This window comes from Propithecus coquereli, unplaced genomic scaffold, assembly GCF_000956105.1.
Source record: "Propithecus coquereli isolate 6110/MARCELLA unplaced genomic scaffold, Pcoq_1.0 Scaffold22, whole genome shotgun sequence".
NCBI classification, from domain to species: domain Eukaryota; kingdom Metazoa; phylum Chordata; class Mammalia; order Primates; family Indriidae; genus Propithecus; species Propithecus coquereli.
This window is the reverse complement of record NW_012147189.1, coordinates 5027637-5044988: the sequence shown is the minus strand read 5'-3', so window position 1 is coordinate 5044988 and position 17352 is coordinate 5027637. Positions and strand designations below refer to the sequence as shown.

The 17352-nt window shown below is 36.3% G+C and overlaps 1 protein-coding gene across 1 annotated transcript in view; it reads left to right on the top strand.

The window, feature by feature from the left end:
• The first annotated feature begins 12600 nt into the window (after positions 1-12600).
• Positions 12601-17352, top strand: part of CETN3 (centrin, EF-hand protein, 3) — a 15608-nt gene continuing 10856 nt past the window's right edge. Inside the window, exons 1-3 of the mRNA XM_012644782.1 lie at positions 12601-12741; positions 14583-14718; positions 16477-16591. Of these exons, the coding sequence (XP_012500236.1) occupies positions 12725-12741; positions 14583-14718; positions 16477-16591 (268 nt within the window). The 5' untranslated portion in view covers positions 12601-12724. The remainder of the gene's footprint in view (positions 12742-14582; positions 14719-16476; positions 16592-17352) is intronic.

Genomic DNA, 17352 nt, shown 5'->3' with positions numbered 1-17352 from the left:
AAATACATAATATAATGTAATTTTTGTTTCTTCTTATTTTACACAGTATCTTATATTCTATTGAACTTTACTTGCAGGGTTTATTACATGGTTTGGAAATATATATTTCTTTAGCCTATATATATATTTCTTTTGCAAGCTACTGCTGTGATTCATGGCTTCTTTTATCTACATTCGCAAAGTTTACCTTTACTTTAACATTCTAATAGTGACTGGTTTAAATCCTAAACATATTTTTTCAATGTTTCCTTTCTCTTCTAGTTACCAGTTCCCACATTCTACTCTTCAGTAAAAACACTATTTTCTTCTTTTAATGATTGTGTGTGCGTGTGTGTGTGTGTGTGTGTGTGTGTGTGTGTTGTGGCCTAATTCTCTCTCACTCCCATCCTCACTTTTGTCCCCTTTCCCTCTCTCCCTCCTTCCATTTTTCCCCCCACTCCTTTCTCTTTCTCCTCATAGCTAAGGTGTTGTCACAGTAATCACTTATATAATTAGATGCTCCAATTTTGGGAGGAAAGAGAAGAATTTTTCAGGAACATTATGGTTTATTAAACTAAAAGAACCGTTATTTCCCTCCTGCTCTTGATGTTGTCTTGATGCTGCATGTAGGTGGTAGCTAAAAATAACCCTATTAATATTCTCCTCTATATTGTATTCACTAGCATGTTTAGTGCCTCATTACTAATGAGAATTCATCAAAAAATAATGCAAAATTCTGTTTCTGACTGTTGTAATAAGAACACCATTTGAGTTCAAAGACATCCCATGAATCTACAAATATGCATATCTAAATAAAACTTGCTTGATTTTAAGAAATATAAATCCAGACAAAGAAGAGGGGGTATGAAATTTCCTTTTCTTTAGCCAAGGCTCACAAAGCAGGTTCCAGACCACTGCTAGCTACTAATTATAATTTGAAGAATTTATCTGAGATTAAGAAATAGTTTTCAGTTTTATGCAATGCTTCATAGGGAAGCTTTCAATCCATCAAGATAACTGAAAAGGCTAGGTGGCTTACTTTTTAAGTAGAGAAGAGTCTCTTAATAATTTCTAGGTTCTACATTGTTTTCATTATATCTTTTTAGCATATTCTGGTCTTAAGTCTTTTATTCTTTCTAGTCAACAGTACTGGAGTCTACTTGCATTTACTGTGAGAACCAGAAGTGTGAATAATCCTAGACCCAAATGCGACTAGCTATTAGGTCATTAAGTATGAAATGTCTGATCTCCTTAAGTATTGATTTTTACAGTTGATATCTCTGACATTTCATTTTGACATTTCTTTTATTTTTATTGTGAAGATACATCCTCATTCTTTCAAACACATAGTTTGGCTTGTGATTATCTTTCAAAGTTTTTTAAAAGCAATTTTTGTGGAACCATGGATAAGTCAAAAATTCATGTTATTTTTGTTTATATGAGTTCTGTCATGGAATAAATACTTCACAGACAGCTCGAAATATCAACGAAGTGTTTGGGAAGGATGTGGCTAATGAACAAGCTCCATTCTGGTGATTTTAATCTCGAAAATGGGCCATGTGGGTGACCTGAGACCAAGGCAGATAATGATGAAATGAAAGTTGTAGTGGAAGTGAATCCATCTCAACTTATGTGTGAGTTAGCAGCAAGGTTTGACGTCACTATTCCAACAATATAGGACCATTTGAAACAAATGGGCAAGATAAAGAAGCTGGGTGGATGAGTTCTGCATTAGGTAAACGAGCATCAGAAGAGAAATTGTTTCAAAGCTTACCTTTCTTTGCTGTCACAACATAAAGGCGAACCATTTTTCACACTGTATTGTTATGGTGTGATGAAAAATAGATTCTTTTTCACAATTGCAAGCATTCGGCACAATGGTTGAGTAAAGATGAAGTGTCGAAACACAGTCCAAAACCAAATATTCATCACTAAAAGCTAGCGGTGTCTGTTTGGTGGTCCAATGCTGGTATTATCCACTACAGCTTCATGAAACCTGTTCAGTAGAGATCACAGCAGATATCTCCTGCAACTAATTGGATGAAATGATGAGGATGCTTGTGATTAAGCAGCTGAGATTGGTCAATAGAGACTGGCCAATCCTCTTGCAAGACAACACTCGACTACATGTAGCACAAACAACGCTGCTCAAACTACAGAGGCTGGACTTGGAAACTCCCTGTCGTCCACCCGTATTCACCAGACCTTGCACCAACTGACCACCACCTCTTCCAGGCTTTGGACAACTTTTTGCAAGGAAAAATATTCAATCCTCAATAAGCTGTGGAAAATGCCTTTTGCAATTTCATTGCCACTCGCTCTCCAGGCTTCTTTGCTGCTGGTCTAAATAAGCTACCATTAAGACGGAAAAACTGTGTCCATAGTTTAGGTTCATACTTTGATTAATTGTACTGCTTCTTGTTTGAGATATAATAAACAAAACTTTTGTTTTGAAATTGGACATTTCATATTTAATGACCTAATATATTGCCCTTACCTCTGGACGTGAAGGGACCCTACTCAGGGCCCCATGCTTTGGAACTCACTCTGGCCCTTCTTCAGCTGCGCCCCTCCACAGGAAGTGAGGAGCCTCGGGGGCATAAAGCCCACACTGCCTCCTTCTGGAGGAAGCTCCAAGTACTTGGAATCTCAGGATTTTCTGTCCAAATGGCTTTGAACCAGCCTTGAAGGGCTCTGTGTGGCAAAGATGATGCCATAGGAGTGTACAACCCTAAGCCCAAGGGTGACCAAGGGGGCCAATGGTGAGCACAGAGCTTGAATTTGCAGCCCGGAGTATCCACACATACACACCGGAGGCCCCCATAGTGTGGGACAGAGGTGGAAGAAGGAAGAGAAGGTAGGGTTGGTCTGGCTTTCCTATATCACCAAGACTCAGTGTGAAACTCCAAGGAATCAGAGAATTCTAACTTTAAAACTGGACTTTAAGTCTTTACAAGCTATATTTATTAAAGCAGGAGAATTGAACATATTTTATTTAATAATTTTCTAACTTGATTTATACCTTTCAAATATTTAGACATAATTTATTTTGGCCCTCATTTGTACTAGCCCCTACAAATGGTAGGGAAGTGCTTTGCACGAGATTCCTTATCCTCTGTTGGATCTTTTATCCAGACTCCAGATTATTACATTGTTTTCACCTAGCTATTCATGAGGGATAATTTTCAGCAGCTCTGGCCCTTTTTAAAGGGGAACTAGCATTTACTGCTTGCCTCATATGGACACTTTAAATACATTAACTTATTAAATCTTCACAGCAACTCTGAGAGGTGGGTGTAATTTCCATCGTAGGGGTGAGAAAACCCAAAAAGAAAGTAACATGCCTAAGGTTCCACAGCTAATGAGACAGCTAATTGACTTCATCAAGCTTTCTACCTCCAGTCATCTTTCCCCCCACATCTGACTTTTAGTGAATGTCCTCACATTTAACTAAGAAGGTGGAGGCTAGGTATAGTGAAGTCCCCAAATTATCTTCTATCTCACAGTTTCTGAGTTTCCTCACCTACATCTCTTTCTTTGCTCTGATTAGTGAAGTAGATCTCTTCCTTCTCTTTATTTAGGTAGAATAGATAAAGCTTATCAACTTTTTCTTCTCCTCCTCCACTCCCATCTTCAACCTATACCTCTCTACTGGCTACTTCTCCCTGATAAATCATTCCTGATTTTAAAGGAATTTTAAAAAAAACTTTGACTTATTGCTATCTTTATTTCTTCCTTAATTTTCTCCTTTTCAAGTCAAAAATTTTGAAGGTTAATTTTTACTGCTTCTTTATTCCTTAACCCTTTATATTCTATTTTCCCTAATCCTACAAAAATTGCAACCAAAGGCACCATGACTAACTAATATTTTTTGATAGATAACATACATAGTAAAATGCATAAAGTGCACTAATTTTAAGTAGATGGCAAGATGATTGTTACATGTGTATACACCCAGGTAACCACCGTGCAGATCAAGGCATAAAACATTTCCAAGACCCTATAAAACTCCTTTGTGCTGCTTTTCAGTACATGCCTCCACTACTACCTCCATCCCTGCCTGCTCATAGGTAACTACTATTCTGATTTCTATAAAATTTCTATAAAATTATTTCTGCCTGTTGTTGAACTTTATGTAAATGGAATCATATACTACATACTCATTTGTGTATAGTCTTTTATATCTGACATGTTTCACTCAAAACAATAGCCATGAGTGTCAACCTTGTTGTAGACTAAAAGTAGTTTTTTTTTTTTCTTTTATCACTGGTAGTATTCCATCATATGAATATGCCACAATTTGTTTGTTCTTTTTCCTGTTAATAGACATTTGGGTTGTTTCCAGTCTGGGGTTATTGTGAATAAAGCTGCAATGAACAGTCTTGTGAAAGTTTTGGGGGGAACATACCAGTTCTCTTGTGTATATGCCTAAATGAAATTGTTGTGTCATAAGGTAAGTGAATGTTTAACGTTAGTAGAGACAGTTTTACAAAGTGGTTATATCATTTTGCCCTCATGACAGCAATGTTTGAGAGTTGATCCACATTCTTGCCATCATTTGATATTGTTAGTCTTTAAATTTTTTTAAATTTAATTTTAGCCATTTTGGTGCATGTGTCATGACATTCATTGTGGTTTTTACCTTGTATTTTCCTGATAACTATTGATGTTAAATACTTTTTCATATGTTCATTGGCCATTTAGATATCCACTTTTGCAAAATGCCTATTCAAATCTTTTATCCATTATTCTTACTGGGTTTTTAGATTTTTATAACTGATTTCTAATGCTTTGTCAGATATACGTATTGTAATTTTTTTCTCCCAGTCTGCGACTTGCCTTTTCACTTTTCTAATGATGTCTTTGATGAGCAGAAATTTTTAATTCTGATAATGTCTAATTTATCAGTTTTTAATTTTATGGTTAGTGTTTTTTCAAGTCTTATTTAAGAAGTCTCATCTGCCCTAAATTAAGAAGATATTCTCTTACTGTTTTTCCAGAAGCTTTATAGTGTTTTCTTTCACATATAGCTCTATGATCCATCTCAAGTTAATTTTTGCGTATGGTGAGAGGTAGGAATCAAGGTTCATTTCTTTATTGTGTGATATCTAGTTGCTGCAGCACCGTTTACTGCAAAGATCTTCTTTTTCCCATGGAATTGTGTTAGTATTCAATGGCATACTCTTTTAATTATTGTGACTTACTAATTTTGAAAAGTAGAGGCCTTTTCTCAGTCCTTGCTTCTGCTCATCCTCTGTGTGCTACCTGAATTTGCCAACCATTCATATTCTTTTTGGAGAAAAACATAGGCATTGAAGTCAGGCAGATTTATCTTTAAAATATAGCTCCATCACCACATAATGGTGTTTTAGGATCAAGGGCAAGTATGAGGAAAAAATATCCAAAACTTGGAAATAGGCCAAAGGATGACTGTATGTTTTTTACACGGGATCATTGCTTAATAAATCTAACAAATGATTATTTAATTCTCTAGGTGATAGACCTTTGTTTGACTTATTATTTGCCATTGATTAGGTCTAAGATAGTGTAAAATGTTAATTTGTACCTTTCTGGGCCCATAGAGATGCAAATCATTTTTGTCTAGTAGAGAAGATAACTCCAAAGATTACAGTTTATTTTGACCTATAGAACATTAACTTGTAGGCCATTGTAAATTAGCAAACTTATTTTGGCATACGTTTTGTGATTGGCTATGTATACCCAGTTTCTCTGATTTTTCTGTAAACCAGCTTTACCATCTTGCTTATTTCATCGTTAAAGAGATTGATATTGCAAATATATTCATTCTATATTTGTATAATAGTCATATCTTTCAATTTTGAAAATTATACTTTGACCATTAGTGAAGAGTTAAATGTTATTTCAAGAAGTTATATGAACTGAGTGACTGGTGATGCCATTATCCAAGATAGAGAATACATAAGAAGGATTTTAAAAAAAGGTAATTATTTTTGTTTTGGTATATTATGCTCCAGAGGCAGAAATACATGACATGAAAATCTGGGTTTAAAGAGTGAGACTAGAGGGCTAGAGGTGAAGAAAACAATTGATAAATTTTGGAGTCATCACTGTGTCAGTGAAATTTAGGAGGTAAGAGTGCCTACAGTTAGTATGAAAGTATTAAGGACATAATTCTGAAAAAAAATTGTCATTTTGGATAAAACTAAATGAATGGATTTTTTAAAAGCCATCCAAAGAAACTAGGAAGGAGTAGCAAAAAGCAGCTGTGAGAGCGATTGTAACGAGTGAGTGGTTAACGTGCACATGTGACGCAGGGGACAACCAGGATGGGAATTGAAAAGAAGCAATTGAACTTAGCAATTAATAAGTCTCTGGTAACCTAGTGAAAACATTTCCAGTAGAGAGGTAAGAATGCAAGTCAGATTTGCTGTGGGTTGGGAGAAAATGAAATATGAGGAAATGGATGCTATATAGCTTCCTGTTCCAGGAAGTTTTGATAATTCATGGCTTAAACCTGCTGAGGGATTTCTGTTACACTTGGAACAAATTTAGCCCCTCATCATGGTCTATTAGGCTCCATACGATTAGGACTCTGCTTTTCAATCTGACTTCTTGCACCATTTTGCTACTCTCATTATGCTTCAAACTTACTTAAATTTTTGGTCTTTCTCAAATATGCCAACCTTTTTCCTATCTTAGGGCCTTGCCTTTGCCTTTTCATCCTCTTGATATGCTCTCCCTCCAGAGCTTTGCAGGGCTGGAGGGACAGCAGTGAAGGCGGACTGCTCAGCTCTCCTTGGAGAGAACCTGCTGTGAGGAGCAGAGTTACCCTCTTCCAGTGACTGTGCCTTCAGGTCCACCTCAGCATTCACGCTGAGGCTGCACCTAACCCTGGGCTGCACTCAGCCAATGACTGAGCACAGTCACTGGGGATGGTGAGTGGAGATACCAGAGCTGGGCCACTCCTGCCTAACACAGAAGTCCTCTAAAGCTGTGGTCCCCAACCCCCGCGATGCAAACCAGTACTGGTTCATGGCCTGTTAGGCACCAGGCCACACATCAGAAGGTGAACACTGGATAAGCTAGTGAAGCTTCAACTGTAATTACAGCCACTCCCCATCGCTGGCATCACCACCTGTGCTCTGATTCCATCCCCCTCCTTTTCCCGTGGAAAAATTGTCTTCCATGTACCTGGTGCCAAAAAGTTTGGGGACCGCTGCAAAAAGGCAATTTTTGCTCTGGGCTCCTCATTGGCCTGAGATTTTCTCACAACTGTGCTGCACTCTGAAGCTCTTCCTATCGAACCCTCCTTCCCTCCAGCTCTCCTTTCTCAGGTGTCAGAACCGCATTGTGGTTTGAAGGTTCTCCTACGTGTTCTCCTGCTTGCCACACCTTTATCCGTCACAGGTGTGCTTCCTAGTCTCTTTTAAAACTAATCCTACCATGCAGACCTTGGAGGACCTGAACTGACATAGCTGGCAACCATTTAACATCTCAGCTCAATTGTCACTTTCTCAGAGACCTTCCCAAATCCACAGTAATCAGCCTCGGTCATCTCCCATTTCTTTCTCCTGACTTACTTTCTTTACAGAATTTATCATTGTACCTTTTAATTTTTTAACTATTTTTTTGTATACAGACAATTTTAAAGTAAATTATAGACATTTTGAACATTTCACCTCTGAACACTTCAGTTTGCATCTCTAAGAAAAAGAGAACTCTTTCACATATGGACAAAATGTTATTAGAATGCCTGGCAAAATTATTAATAATTTTTTATATCATCTCATTCCCCATTCATATTCAAATTTCCTCAGTTGTTTCCATAATGTCTTTTACAGCTACTTTGTCCAAATCAGTATATACTCTAAGACAAAGCAGTCTATCTAGTTGTAATATCTTTAAATCCCTTTTAATCTAGGTTAGTGCCTTTCTTCATGCAGTGGCTTATTGAAGGGAATGGCCAATTCCTACAGAATGTTTTACTTTCTGAATGTGATTGTTTCCTTACAGTGTCCCTTTTGTTTTGAAAGTGGTTCCTCTATGTCCTATATTTTCTTAATCTCAAACTGAAACTCGGTATCCATTAAACACTAACTCCCCACTCCCCCTTCTCCCAGCCCCTGGTAACTACCACTCTATTATTAATACTTTGTGTCCCCATGAATTTGCCTATTCTAGGTACCTCATATAAGTGGACTCATACAATATTTGTTCTTTTGTGTCTGGCTTATTTCACTTAGCATAATGTTTTCAAGATTCATCCATGTTGAAGCATGTTATTAGGATTTCGTTCCTTTTAAAGGCTGAATAATATGCCATTACATATGCCATGTTTTATTTATTCATTCATCTGTCAATAGACCTTTGGGTTGTTTCTACCTTTTGGCATTTGTGAATAATGCTGCTACAAAGATGGGTGTGCAACCATCTGTTTGAGTCTCTGTTTTCATTTCTTTTGGGTATATACCTAGAAGTGGAATTGCTGGGTCACCATGTATTTTTTGAGGAACCACCATTTTGTTTTCCACAACAGCTGTACCATTTTACACTCCCACCTGCAATGCACAAGGGTTCCAATTTCTCTGCATCCTCACCAACACTTGGTATTTTCAAATTTTGTTTATTTGTTTTTATGGGTGTGGAGTGTGAAGTGGCATTTTATTGTGGTTTTGATTTGTATTTCCCTAGTGATTAGTGAGTGATGTTGAGCATCTTTTCATGTCCTTATTGGTCATATGTGTATCTTCCTTGGATAAATGTCTATTTAAGTCCTTTGACTATTTTTTAATTGGGTTGCTTGTTATTTTGTTGTTCTTTAGACAGTCCAAATATTATTAATCCTTTATTAGATATACAATTTGCAAATATTTTCTCCCATTCTCCCATGTGGGTTGCCTTTTCAATTTTGCTGCCCCAAATATTTTAGTTTTGATGAAATCCAATTTATCTATTTTTTTCTTTTGTTGTCTGTGCTTTTAGTGTCATAATTAAGAAATCATTGCCACTGGAGGTCTTTCCTGATCCCTTATCCAATTCCCATTGTTCTCTCCAGAGTCGACCACTGGTTATATAGTGTGGCATGTATTTTATTTAAAAACATATATAAACTCTACATTTTTGTGTAGTCAAATCTATCATTCTTTTGTGGGTTCTGATTTTGGTAATTATGCTAAGGAAATCTTTTTAAAATCCAAGATATAAAAATAATTATATGTTCTTTCAATAATTTGTTTTCTTATAGCTAAACTTTTAGCTTGTCTTGAATATATTTTGATACAAAAGTTGAAGTGTGGATCTAACTTTATTTTCCCAATGGATGGTAGAATACATTTTATTCAAATACATTTTTTTCTTCTACTTTGCATTTTTATCAAAGTAATTCATAGACATAGTATATTAAATATAGTTCAGGAGGAAAATAGTCACCTGCCTCATTCATTTCCATTTTTCATTTCAACTGTGAAAACAATTATGGGAACAAAATAAGTAATTCAGAAAGTTTATCTGTCATATATCATTTCTGAGTTTCCTGAAGATATACTCCAGCAAAGCAAGAGTGAAACATAATAACAAGATAAAGATGTAAAATATGAGAAATGGTGGGTTTAACCTAGGAATCCAATGAAGAGTTAGACTAACTATTGTTTAACAGGCCTAAAAAGCAACAGGCTTCAATTGAAATAGGAAATCAGTGTCCCATTTCCCAGAGGTAACCAATTTTAAATACTCTAACAGACTTTTTATCTTTTTAAAAAAATAGACTTTATTTTTTAGAACAGTTTTAGATTCATAGAAAAATTGGGCAGAAAGTTCGGGGAGCATATGTATCCCCTGCTCTTACACATGCACCACGTCTCCTACTATCAACATCTTGCATGAGAGAAGTACATTTATTACAATTGACAAACCTACATTGATGAATTATATCATCCAAAGTCCACAGTTTACATTAAGATTCACTCTTGGTGTTGTATGTTCCTTGGCTTTTGACAAATGTATGACATCTGTCTACCATTATAGTCTAATAGTTGCACTGCCTTAAAAATCCTGTGTTCTATTTCTCTCTCCCTAACCCCTGGCAACCACTGATCTTTTTACTGCCTCCATAGTTTTTGTCTTTTCCAGCATGTCATATAGTTGGAATCATACAGTATATGGCCTTTTCAGATTGGCTTCTTTCACTTAGTAATATGCATTTAAGTTTCCTTCATGTCTTTTTATGGCTTGATAGTTCTTTTCTTTTTAGAACTGAATAATATTCCATTGTCTGGATGTACCACTGTTTATCCATTCACCTACCGAAGGACTCCTTGGTTGCTTCCAAGTTTTGGCAATTACGAATAAAGCTGCTATAAACATCTGTGGTCTTTTAAATCTTTCATCTTTCTAAGAAGTTTATTCATTTTCTTTAAAAATAAGTTCTCTATTTCACATTTAAAATCTCCCTAGTCTATAGCCATATCACCCTGGATGTGCCTGATCCCATCTGATCTTGAAAGTTAAGCAGGGTCAGGCCTGGTTAGTACTTGGATGGGAGATCTCCTTTAACCTAGCATTGTATTCAATACAGATTTCTATTTTGAATTATCTTTGCATATTAAAAGTAAACTATTTGGTTATAGATAAATGCTCAAGACAATATCAAATTGATTTTGCTAACATCTAGTTTTGCACATATATTCACAAATTAACATCAAATATCAGCCAGGCAGTCGGGATACCACGGTAAGCAACATGCATAGACTCTGTCACCATTGAGCTTACATTGAGTGATTTTGAATGTTTTTTAGGATCCTGGGGGTTGTGCTAGCTTCAAAAATTAAGCTAAGAAGTGGGCTGGATGCTTTTTGAGGGTACAGAACTTTGGTGTATTTTTTTTCAGTACTGTCTAGTTATTGACCCAATTCAGTTTTCCATCTTTTTTTTTGCATTATGTTTGTTTTCCTTAAAATGTGACTATGTCATTTTGCATTAATGTTTATTGGCAGCATGAAGCTGTGTAAAGTATGTTAATAATTTTTAAACCTTTCAAACTACCAAAATTATTAGTGGCACTATTCCCTTTCTTGTTACACTTCCCATAAATCTGAGAATTTTACTGCTATTGCCAAGAATGAGCTTCATACTAGATTGTTTAATTTTATCAATTTCCTTTAAAAAATTTTTCTATTCATTTTGTTGTTGGTTTTTTATCATATGTAATTTCTTCCTCCTAATTTCAAGTAGTTTATTTTGTTCTTCATTTCTAACATCTTCAAAGAAATGGATTATTCTCATTCTAATTAAAATGATTTTCTCCTACAGCTTGGTCTATATCTTAACACTTTAACATACAGCTTTTGGAATGTCTTTAAGTTCTAGTGTGTAACTGCAATTTTTCTTTCCTTTTAGACTTAAAGCCCATTTATAAAGGTACTTTAAAATTTAAAGTTTTCTACTTTTGTTTTTTGGGAGTGCTATCCCTTAGTTATTAATTTTTAGCTTTATTCTATCATACTATCTTTACTTATCTAAATTTAGCTTATCTTTCTACGCCTAACATATATGCTACCTCCTTTAAGAAGCCCTCTACATTGCCGCGTTCTTTTCCTTCTCCAAACCTTCATATACATTCCTTATACATATAGTGTTTATATATCCTCTCCCTCCCCTTCGACTTCCGCCTTCTGGCTATTTTATTCCTGTTCATGAGGTCCGCAGCTTAGTTCAGTACTTTTTGACTTTTCATGGCAAGATTCCATTCAATGCAACAAATATTTATTGAGCACCTGTGCACCAGTCATTTTACTAGGCACAAGGAATAGCGTTAAATGGTGGATATAAACCTGGCCTTCAAGAAATTCAGCCAAGTAAGAGACAAGTGAACATATTAACTATCCAAGTTAATATGCTGAGTGACCTTCAGGTGACCTGGTTTAGCAGCAAAAATATGTGTATAAACAGGTTATAGCACTGTAAAATAAGGTACAGAAGCAAACAAATACGTTCTGAACAGTTCAAAAGAGGAAAAGGGGAGGGAAGGGCGGTTTAGATACAGCTTCCCTGTAAACAGCCTAATAACCTAACCCTGTGATAATCCAAGTATAATCCACAGCACCCGCTTCAGAATCACTTGGACCGCTTGTAAGGGGGGAAAAGATGGAGATTCACATTTACTGAAATTAGAATGAAGAAAAGGACATTTAAATTTGTGTTTTGAATGAATTCCCCAGGTCCACAGGCCACCCAAAGTTTTAGAACACAGCAGAGCTAAGTTTCTCAGACCTCGTTCCCCAGCTACTCGCTCTTTCTAGCCAGAGGATAGGCTGCGGCGTGTCCCTCCTCGTCCCACCCTCGAAGGTGTCCGCAGACTCTCTGGATGCTCGCCCACAGTCGCAGGCCTTCGCATGAGAGCAAAAGCTCAGCACCCACCTCCCGAACCGCTATGGTGGGACTCACAGGCCGGCCCCGCAAAGGATTCGGGGAAAAGGCATCCGGCCAATCCAAAGGCCAGGAGGGGCAGCCAGAAAGGAGGGCAGAAAATTTTCCTTCATTGACGCAAAGCCTACCCAATGAAAACAGGGGACTGGTGAAGCTTCCGCCTTACTGGGCAGAACTTCAGCGATTTTTCAACCAATCCAGCTCATAAGTGCCTATCATGTGGGCGGTCCTTGCGACCACTGAGGTAGTTTGTGTCTGTTGAACGGCTTGTGGAAGTCTTGCTGCCTTGGGTAGGGGTTAAAAATTGTTCTTGAGAAGAACGTCTTTGTCCGAAGAGAAAATGAGTTTAGCTCTGAGGTCGGTAATGAGGAGGCGGCAATGCTCTCCATACCCCGGAGCGGGACCCAGGGCGGGTGTGTGTGGAAGGGAGGCCCTTTGTGGCCGAGGCAAAAAAGGGGGTGTAGTTTGGGTCCAGGGAAAGGAGCCTAGGGCAAACTGCGCGGATCCTCCTCCCTAAGCACTCTGGCGCCCTGCAGGTACGAGCCCAGTACACCTCAGCTGAGGTGGTCGTTTAGCACGTTGGGCTTTGGACCACCGAAAAGGGCCTAGGTGTGAGCTAGGTGGAAGTGAAATATCGCGAGGTTTCTACTCAGTGCTAGTGTGAGAAATCAGGCCGCGTAGCATCCTTTCATTCAGCCCTTCGTGCCTGGACTAGGGCCTTACCTCAGCTGCATCGGCGCTAATGTAATCACTCACCTGTAAATTTTGGAAATAACACAGAAGTTTTCTGTGTACTTCTCCAAGGGCCCTGCTTTACCGTATAACCGGAGACCTGTTTTAGTGACTTCAACTGGCCATCTCTCTCTTGTATTTCCTGTTTCTTGAATTTCTATACCTTTCATTCAGTTCTAACCTCTACCCTCTGTTGCCCCCTCCCCCTATGTAGACTTTGTACTTTAAAAATATGTATGTAGTTACGGCACTCTAAAAAAAGTTTCGTGTTCTGCTAAGGGATAATCGTGGTACCCCTTGGATAGGGTCCGTTGGTCGGTTCCGGACTTGGCCTCTCGGAGTCGTGGGAAGGGAATGACTGACTCTGGAAATACCCAAGTTTGTGTCAAGTCAGGTCTCTTGTGAAAGAAAGGTCTTCCTCGGATTTATTATACTTCACCTGCTGGTCACTTTATAGCTTTTTTTTTTTTTGTAGATTCAGAGACCCAGACACTTTCAGACTTTCAAACGCAAATAGATAACTTGTGTTTTAAGACAGTCAACTGGTTTTTACGTTTAAAAGTTTTACAGGAGTCTGTGTTTCAAAACTCATTCTTATGCAAGTGTTTTCACCCCCATTTAAAAATTTGGAGCACTTTTAGATGGTCATCGTTTAAGAAAGACATTTCTGGCTCTAAAATAATTTTTGCTTATTTTCTTTAAGCTTTTCCAGAGTTTGTTATGAGTTTGTTATGTAATTTACATGTTAAGTGAGACAAGACTCTTGACGTTATTATGTAGAATTAAGTACAAATATGTACTATTTGTGGCATTTAATATTCATGATATCTTGTGTTTAGACTCATTAATATTTTGGATGATTTGTTAATATCAGTAGAGGAGATTAAAAATAAAGTGCCAAACTGTTAGAAACATGTAATCTGAAACCATTTTGAACCTACAATGTGAAGATACTTTATAAGTTAATAAATTATGATTCCTTTTTTGTAGTAATTTTAAAAACTTAATTATAAGGGCTATCAAAAGTAAACCAAATACATAGTGATCAATTATGAATTCTGTGAAGTCATTTGGAGGGTTTATTTTTACACTCTTGTAGAATGATGCGAATAATGAGTGTTTTATTTTTTGGTTGAGGTTTCTGATGTAAAAGTAATATTTCTTATTCATAGTACTTGTTTCTTCCACAGTAATATTAGTGGGAATAAATACAAAGCTGGGAAGAGGAAAAGTTTGATCATCGTGTCTTTTAACAATAACGTGTAACACTCTTCAGTTTTGGGAAGTGCAAATATATAGCAGTTTAGATTATGGAATGAGCAGGGCATTGACTCATATGGGGAAAGTTTCTTTATCTTTTTCCAAAATACTTCCTTGTTTGAAATTTAGAAAATTATTCGTTGGCTAATTTGCATTAGAGATTAGAATTAAAGTGGACTAAAGTATTTTTTCTTTACATTTCATAGAAGTGAGCTTGTAGTAGACAAAACTAAGAGGAAAAAAAGAAGAGAACTCACTGAAGAACAGAAACAAGAAATTAAAGATGCTTTTGAGTTATTTGATACAGACAAAGATGAAGCAATAGATTATCATGAATTAAAGGTAATGTACTTTAGAATATATATTTCTCTGTTTAAATGATTTGCATTTTGACAGTTGCTTTAAATAATTATTTTAACTAAACTGGTTTTGGAACTATGAAGCCATTTTAAGCATTCACAGTTAGATGCTATAATAACTTGGAATGAACCCCTAACATAGCTTTCAGAAAATCTTTTTCACATGATAAAATGAATAGTATTTTAAATGTAAAAATACATTCCTATGGAAGGTGCTTATTTTTCATTCACATAATGAAAGGATTTCAAACTATGGAATCTAAACTGTTCTCACCATGTTCTTCCCACTGTTGTTTTTGTTTTTGTTTGGTGACTCATACTTTTTCCAGATTGGGAGATGGTTATTTGTCTTTAAGTGTTTTAATTTGAACAAGTTAGTAAGACAGGCTCAATCTACTTTTCTATGGTGCAAACAACACGAGTGCTGTCACATGCTAATGGGTAAAAATGTCAGCTTTAAGGCCTAGAATTATTTATAAAGAAGATATAAGGAGAAATTGGTTTTTAGGGTTGTATAGGTCTTCGATTCAGTACAGTGGGAAAGATAGCATTTTGAGATTTTTAGTAGCTTTACTGGATAGGTGAATGCAAATATTTATTTGATAGTTTGAATTTTGGTGACTTTATAAGGGACTTTAAGCATAAGAATTCCTAGTAAGAACTATGCAATGAAGGATAGAATGTGTAAAAGCAATAATAGGCCTGTAAGTTTAGCTTTCTCAATCTTATAGTCCTCTTTAGTTCTCTTTTCCCACTGTTTTTTTAGTTACCCAGATTTGATCAGTTCTTCCTTTATGATGTCGCCTCCATTTGTTACCATTGACTATCTTGGTTTGGGACCTGATTTCATACCTGTAGCTTCCTAAATGGTTTCTCCACCTCTAGTTCACCTTGTACACTATAATTAGATTTAGATCTTTCTAAAATTCTTTCACCATATTGTTCATTGCTCATAAATCTTTACTGACTCCTCATTGCATACTACATAAGTTCAGTTTCCTTTGCTTTCTGTTGAATGCTCTCTACACTTTTGTTACCATCTCCTTTTCATTTGCTAATTGCTTTCTTCTTCCTGTACTTTTCCCATTCAGATGAGGTAAACTGCTCTGTTCAATGTCCCTCAAATCTATTCTTTGTTTCAGTATCTGTTTGAATACCCATCATCCTTTCTGAATGCCCTATTACTCCTCTTCCTCTATCCATGGGGAACAAGGTGAATCTCTCCAAATAAGGCTTCTTTAACCAGTTACATGTCTCTCGTTCCCTGTTACTAGTAACAAGATCTCTTTTTTCTCTAAGGGTCCTTAGACTGCTTACTTGATAACTAATCATTTAGGGTCTGATGGTAGTTCTTATTTGAATGTTTTTATCTCTTCTATCATAAAACGCTTTAATATTTATGCCATGCCTTTTTCCTATTGTTATTAATCCCTTGAGAACAAATAGCTTGTTTAAATTATCTGTGCATTAAGTCAGTGCATTATAGTGTATTCTGTAAACACTTGTTGATTATTTTGTCCTATAAAAATAATATCTAAATGAAAAAATTTTTGTTTAATTGCAATAGCGAAGAAAAATTACACTATTGCTTTGTTCTTTTAGAGATGTGAAACATACAGAAGAGTTATATTTTTAATATTAATGTGTTGTCATCTCTTAAGATATAAAAACTTAAGAACTGGAAATCACTTCTTTCGTACAAGAGTGCTTTATAATTTGCTTTTCCCTTTTAATCCAAAAGGTGGCAATGAGAGCCTTGGGGTTTGATGTAAAAAAGGCTGATGTACTGAAGATTCTTAAAGATTATGACAGAGAAGCCACAGGGAAAATCACCTTTGAAGATTTTAATGAAGTTGGTGTGTATTTTAATGGTCTTTGTAATCAGCAGTTGTTAGGAAATTTATCTGGTTTATATCAGTTATTTTTTTTAATTCTCTGGGTTATGGAATTTTGTTACTGAGTATTGGTGTATAATGTGGCTCTTATTCAGGCTTTTTTGGTATTCTTTTTTTCCTGATATTCAAATAAAAAATAATAGCTTTGCTGGCAGATATATAGTTTGTCTTTTGTTTTGTTCTGAAGATTCTAACCAAGGAACTATTGTGTAGCTTTTTATGGAAAGATGGGTTTCCAAGTTATGTGTATTTATATTATGTGGTAAAACTAGAAAGGTGATAAATAAATTATTTTCGTTTAGTAAAACAGAGAATTTGGTATCCTACTGTTTGGAAAATATTTCCCAAGACCTTTCTAGTATGTGATTTTTGTTGGCAAAGTGGGAGAGGAGGAACTGGTAGCTGTTAATATCTTTGGCTATAGATGAAACACATGCCTTCAGGTTGACAAAGTTTATGAGGTGTACATACTCTGGATGACCTTGATCTCAGTGAATAAAGTCATCTGTTTAAGAGTAGGGAGAGGGCTGTAGTGAAGGAGGCAGTTGGCAGACGAAGCAGGAGAAAAAATTTTAGAACCACCAGCTGAAAATGTATCATAGGCTTAATATGGTTAAATTTTTGTACAGTTGATTTTAGGAAATTATTTATAACATATATAGAGGAGGCTTTTTCAGAATAGGGGATTCTGGAAGGCAAGGACATTGGTATTATAACTTAAA